We start from the raw sequence: 6,850 nt of genomic DNA on the forward strand, positions 1-6,850 counted from the left end.
AAAATAGACAAAATTACACAAAGACTCTTTTGTGACAAAATGGATTTTGATAGATGTTTCCAGGGTTTGCATCAATAATGAGAAAACACCACAACCCAACCACTATTAATATGATCATCATAACTATTTTCCTAGTCCAAAAACTATCCAAGATTCATTCATCTCAAATTCACAATATATATCTACAAAAATAACTACACATTCAGATTTGATCGGTTTCTGCCTGTTTGACAAGCATTGCATTTGCAGCATGCTTCCTACCAGCAACATGAGAATCATACACAGTAGGGCTGCTACAAACAACATTGCACACCGTACAAATCCTTAAAGCATCCAATGCTCCTCCTCCTTGCAAAATCTTCTGCCTCTTTGCCTCCATATCCTCATCACCTCCCACTCTCTTTGTCTTCCTGTTACTTCCATTTCCATTTCCATCCACATTTACAACTTTACCCTCTTCATTTCGCAACATCCCTCCTCCTTCTACTGGTTTTTCTGATTTCTCCAAATTCTTTTTGTGTTTCTTTCCTGATAGGTGGGTTTTGAACACATCGTATGTGTCGCAACTGATCCCACAAAGTTCACACCACACGGGTTTACCTTGTTGTGAATTGATAAGGGTCAAGGAAGGATCCGGTATTTGGCCTGATTCTTTAAGTTTCTTGAGGTGTTTCTTCCCTGACATGTGTGTGTTGAAGACTTCAATGCTGGAGCAGCTTATTTTGCAGAGTTGACACTGTATGGGGTTGGGATTATTATTGGTTTGAGCCTCAGGCTCAGGAGTAGGACCCTTAGGGTCTGATTCTGATGTGGTGTTAACGACCCCATTCGTAACCACAAGCTGCATCATTGCCTATTACAACATTTTGTACTTTCAAATTTTCTTTTTCTTATTAAGGCCACATTGTACTTTGAAAAATCTACCTACTTGTAGCAGTAAAATTTGCATCACATTTCTATATTTGGGTAAATTTTCAAAGTACAATGCTATTGCCTATTAGTATTATAGAGAGGAATGAAAGTAGGTAGCTATTTCTTGCACTTACCTTTGCAGAATGCTTTTTACCAGCGAGATGAGCCTGAAAGGCATTTTGATTATTGCATACCGCATTGCAAGTTTCACAGTAGAGCAATTTATCAACTGATGCTCCATTTTGCAATAACTTGTGCTTGTTATTCTCCAATTCTCCTACTGAAGTTTCACTTGCAGTGGGTGTGGGTGTTGGTGTTGGTGGTGGCATTTTTGGTGAAATGACAGATGAAATGGCAAGTTTTTGCATATTCTTCAAGTGTTTTTTACCTTGTTTGTGTTTCTCAAGTACGTCTTTAGTGTCACAAGTAACATTGCATACCTCGCATTGCATAGACTGGATGCTTTTGGGCTGACTTCTTGTTGTTACTATCGCATCATTCGCAACATGCTGAGTCACATCAACAAAGTTAAATAAGTTTTAAAACTAACATAACTGATTGATTCAATTATGATGCTAAAACTGAGCTGTGATTGATCATTGTAATTCTTTATTCAAGACAATATTTTAACCTAGAAAAATCCTCACATAGCAACATAAGAATATAATATATTGATAAGTGGCAGAATACCCCATTTTAATTGAAAATTAAAGTGCATACATCTGAATCTCATTTGATTGTATTTACACATTTGAAATAAAATGAAACGCGTACACATTCCATCAGAGGAATCATGAATTTCTATACGCAATCTTAAACATCAAGCTTGTAGATGATAAACCAGATAAATGAAATTACATAGATGGATAGATAAAACTTTACATGTTCGTATGTAGTTGAATCAGTAGTCTGTGGAATCATCCCACTCTGTGGCCCTGCAGCTCTGTCAAGCTCAAATGCGGGTCGGGCTCCCAACCCATCGAATCCATGCGAATCCTCGTACATTGAGATTGAGGCATCAGCGTGAGGAGAGTTAGGGTTAGGGGTAGAAAAGGAGCTGGTGATATCTAATTGTTGCTGTTCTCCGGACATTTGGGGTTCAAATCAATACTTTTGGTTTTACGAAATTAGGGCTTTAGATTGTGGAATCTGCAGAGTCTGCGAACGACACAATCCGAAAGCAGTTCTTGTTTTAAACTCAAAAATCCGAAAGCAGTTCTTGAACCGGTTCCAATTTGGCTCGTTTAACTCTTTTAGTTTGTTAACTCTAGCTGTATTCAAATTATAGATATGGAAAATTAAATGACACTATACAAGTCAAATATGCCCAAGAGCTTGAATTGAGAAAATTATCATAAAGTTAGTGAATTATATAGTTTTTGTTGGAGATTTTGATTTTGCAAAATAATAATAATAAATTCCACAAAAATCACTAAGTTTACATAAAAATTCGATTTTAAAATTTCGCGTTATTTTTTGTCTCAATTCAGACAATTTGTTTTCTAATTTGTTTCAATGTTGACTGTTTACCCGGTTATCAGCTGACGTGATAATCTTTGATGTGATAATCTTTGATGATGTGATAGTTTACATGATATTTGATAACATCACATTCTGAATGTCAAAATTGAGGAAAAAAAAAACTAAAATGTAGTAACGTTTAAGAAAATTATAAAAAATGTAGTGATTTTTGTGCAGTTTCGTATTATCAGTTTCAAAATTAAACATACACAATCATATTTTTACGCATGTTATGGGATTGCAATTGGCTTGTGCATTTCACACAAGATCTTTGATAGAACTACATTATACACATTTATGAAAGGGTGGAGTAACATGGCTCGTGGAGCTGAAGAAGTCGTGTATCCAAACTTAACGATGCCATCTCTCAATCTAACGATAGCATCCGACCCAACTACAAAACTTTTTGTGCAAGCCTTGCCTTCACTTAACACTGATAGAGTTAGACTCGATGATGTGTCTCCAAGCCATGAGCTTGTTGCAGGGAAGAGAGATGATATGGTTAAGTTTGGATACAAGACTTCTTCAGCTCCACGAGCCATGTTACTCCATCCTTTTAGAAATATGCACAATGCAACCCCATCAAGGATCTGGTGTGCAATGCCAAGCCAATGGCAATCCCACCACATTTGAAATTGTTCACTTGAACACTCGTCACACGATTACCTGCGCTAAACTCGTTAAAGTTAGGTTCAAATGGAAAAACCTATTGATTAATCGATGATCAAGATGCTCTAGAAACTCGACAATACGAAAAATGGACCAACGCTCTAACATTTTTAGCACCAACATCATTACAACCGATAGAAATATCATTCTTAATTGGTCATGCAAAAGGATAAAATTGAGTCGATGATTGAGATACAAATTGTTCTTAGAACCAGTAACCTTTCTATGACTTGGGATGTGTTATCTCCATTGTTATTGGGGTAGTACAAGATGATTGGAACATAAGGACTGATACACGTTGATCTAAGACAGAAAGATTGAATGTGTTTAAATGGGATGGAGTTAGGGAGTAGAGTTAATGTTCTCTTTGGAAATGTTTTCTGCATCCATACATAGAATTGTTCGTACAAGTCTAGAATATATGGCTATGACAAAATATATGAAAGACCTTAAGTCATTTTATATTGTTACAATGAGATGCATGAATATCAAGGCTAAAGATTTGATCACATGTGAATATAAAAGCCTAACTATTTTTTTTACTACATTTTGGATAACTATAAAAGTCATTAATATTTAGTTTTTTTTTTTTTTTTTTTTTTTTTTTTCAATTTTGACACTCATAATATGATTACACCAAAAAATATCACGTCAACATGCCATGTCAGTTGTCACATCATAAAAAATTGTTACGTCAGCTCGCAACCGAATAAATGGTCTAACATTGAAACAAATTGGAAAACGAAGTGTCCGAATTAAGAAAGAAAATAACGCAATGTCAAAAATCAAATATTTGTAATAACTTAAAGACTTTGGTAGAATTTTCCCAAACAATAACAACAAAAGTAAGTACATAAACATGATCCAGTTCCATAGATACAAAATAAGTGGATAAACATGATGAAATAAACATATATTTCTCTTGCATTATGGTTACATGAGTCAATTTCGATTCTAACATATTAATTTTGTAAAACCACTTTTCCATTTCCAAAACACACCACAGCCACTATTATTTAATCATCATAACAACCTTAGTTATCCATTCTAAAACCTTCCAATTTTGTGACGAGATTCTTCTCAAAGTCACAATTTCCATCAAGTTTCTACAATAACACATCCATCCAGATTACTAAATAACAAAAGGGTTCATGTTTCTTGACCAGTCAATCCAGTTTCTGCCTGTTTCACAGCCATTGCAGCATGCTTCTTACCAGCAAGATGAGAGTTATACACAGCCGGACTGCTACAAACAACATTGCACACAGTACAAGTTCTTAAACCATTGGATGCAGCTCCTCCTTGAAGAATCTTCTGCCTCTTTGCCTCCAATTCCTCATCACTTGCCACTCTCTTTGTCTTCCTGTTACTCCCATCCAAATTTACAACTTTATCCTCTTCCTTCCCTTCATCTTGCAGCATCCCTGGCTCAGGGTTAGGTCCAATTCCTTTTTCTGATTTCTCCAAATTCTTGTGGTGTTTTTTTCCTGATAGGTGAACTTTGAGCATCTCATAAGTGTTGCAACTGATCCCACAAAGTTCACACGACAGCGGGTTACCTTCATGTGAAATGACGGCTTTGCCCTCGGTAGACTCCTGATTTTGCATACGTTGGGTGTCCAGTGAAGTGACAAAGGTCAAGGGCAGATCTGATATTTGCTCTGATTCTCTAAGTTTCTTGAGGTGTTTCTTCCCTGACAGGTGTGTGTTGAGGAGTTCAAAGCTGGTGCAGCTGATTTTGCAAAGTTCACACCTCAAAGGGTCAGGATTCATCCGAGCCTCATGAATCTTGTTTGATGTGGGGTTAAAAACGTCATTTGTACTCGCACCCTGCATGATTGCCTGCATACCATTTTTTTTCTTATCAAGGCACTGTACTTTGAAAAATCTACATTTTGCTATTTCTTGCATTTAATCCTAACAATCATATAGGAGTGTAACTTAATTCAGTTTACCTTTGAAGAATGCTTTCTACCAGCAAGATGAGCCTGAAAGGCATCTTGATTATTGCATACCACATTGCAAGTTTCACAGTAGAGCAATTTATCAACTGATGCTCCATTTTGCAATAACAAGTGCTTTTTATTCTCCAACTCTCCTACTGAAGTTGCACTTGCATTCGGTGGTGTCACTTTTGGTCCAATGACAGATGAAATGGCAATCTTTTGCATATTCTTCATGTGCTTTTTTCCTTGTGTATGTTTCTCGAATATGTCCCTATTGGTACAAGTAATATTGCATACCTCACATTGAATGGTTTCTATGCTTTCAGGTTGACTTGTTGTGTTCACCACATGCTGTGCCTCATCACCGATGTTGCCAGCTGCCTGAAAACATGTCCAGGTATTACATTCACATTTCACCAAAATAAAATGAATACTGAAAACCAAAAGGCAAAGACTCTAAACGGGAGATTGTTCATGGATTACTTGAATCAAAATTTGCCGTTAGAAGGGTAGTTTTGCACTTTCACTTCTTACTTAACAGCTTCTTTGTTAGTCATTATTTAGTGGCTTCAATTGTTAGTATAAATAGAAGTCAACTTGTTATTGTTAAGAAGTGAGCAGACTGAATCTTGTTCTTGATTTACTGAAGCAAGAGAATAAAGTTTTTGGAGGATTTGTTTTCTACATATCATTTCTGTTTCAGAGAGAATAATAATAATAGTATTCATATAGAACAGATGCTTAATCATCACCTACAGTCAACATCTTCCGTAAATCCCCTTCATATCCTATTCATTTGGATTAGTTCCTTGCCTTCACACCTTGGTTAAATATGAAGACCCTTACTAGTTTCTCAGAACAGTCAAGGATCAATGTGGGACATTACTAAAGTTCAAGAGTAAAGAACAATCACACAGCTTTGTAACCTTATTTCCTAAGAATTTAGAAGAAACGATCATTTCATGATACACTTCCTTTTATCTTGGAAATCAAAGTCCATGCATTACGTTCTTATGTGATTGTATTTACACATTAAAACAAAATTGAAATGCGTACACATTTCATCTGGTGAACGGAAGAGGAATCATGAATTTCTATATGCAATCTTACACACCCAGGTTGCAAGAAAACCACATATCGGTGATAAACCAAATAAAAAGAATTACATAACTAGATATAACTTTACATGTTCAAATGTAGTTGAATCGGTTATCTGAAAAATCACCTCATTCTGTGACGCTGCAGCTTCTTCAAGCTCAAATGCGGATTGCATTTCCGACCCATCGAATCCATGAGAATACTGGTACAGCGAGGCATCAGCGTTAGGGGGGTTAGGATCAGGGTTAGGGTTAGTAGTCGGGTATGAAGTGAAACTGGGCATAGTTGCCTGCTGATCTCCGTACATTTGGGGTTCAAAATCAATAATTTTGGTTTTCCGAATTAGGGTTTTAGTTTCTAGAAATCTACAGGTCCTGTGAACGACAGGATCAGAGACTCGGAGTTTAGATTATTGAAAATCTCGAAAGCAGCTTTTGTTCTCAACAAACGGTCCGAGTCGAGTTGGCTCGTCCAACTAAGGGGTGTTTGGGAGTGCTTTTTAACTTTAAAACAAAACTGTAAAATTGGTCCCTTGGTTAGTCAAAAATTGTGGATAAGGTCCAAAATCTTTTCAACTTGCACCATTAATCCAAAATAAGATTTTTTTTTGTGGATTTGGTCCCTGATAAGTTTGAAAGGACTATTATACCCTTCTAATTTCTTTTTTATATTTATTAATCTTTATTTTAATATTCATAAAATTA

At 36.1% G+C, this 6,850-nt stretch overlaps 1 protein-coding gene across 1 annotated transcript; it reads right to left on the reverse strand.

Moving 5' to 3' along the window:
* Window positions 1-27: 27 nt before the first annotated feature.
* On the reverse strand, window positions 28-6,608 carry LOC145111370 (uncharacterized). Its single transcript, XM_079047653.1, has 9 exons — window positions 6,235-6,608; window positions 5,058-5,429; window positions 4,255-4,944; window positions 4,157-4,208; window positions 3,100-3,203; window positions 2,718-3,023; window positions 1,795-2,016; window positions 1,047-1,421; window positions 28-853 (listed from the first exon to the last, which is right to left on the reverse strand). Exons 1-9 carry the CDS (start codon window positions 6,451-6,453, stop codon window positions 203-205), a joined length of 2,991 nt encoding a protein of 996 aa, XP_078903779.1. The 5' UTR covers window positions 6,454-6,608; the 3' UTR covers window positions 28-202.
* Window positions 6,609-6,850: the final 242 nt, after the last annotated feature.

This window comes from Lactuca virosa, chromosome 5, assembly GCF_052849685.1.
Source record: "Lactuca virosa cultivar CGN04683 chromosome 5, Lactuca_virosa_CGN04683_v6, whole genome shotgun sequence".
In the NCBI taxonomy this organism is placed as follows: Eukaryota; Viridiplantae; Streptophyta; class Magnoliopsida; order Asterales; family Asteraceae; genus Lactuca; species Lactuca virosa.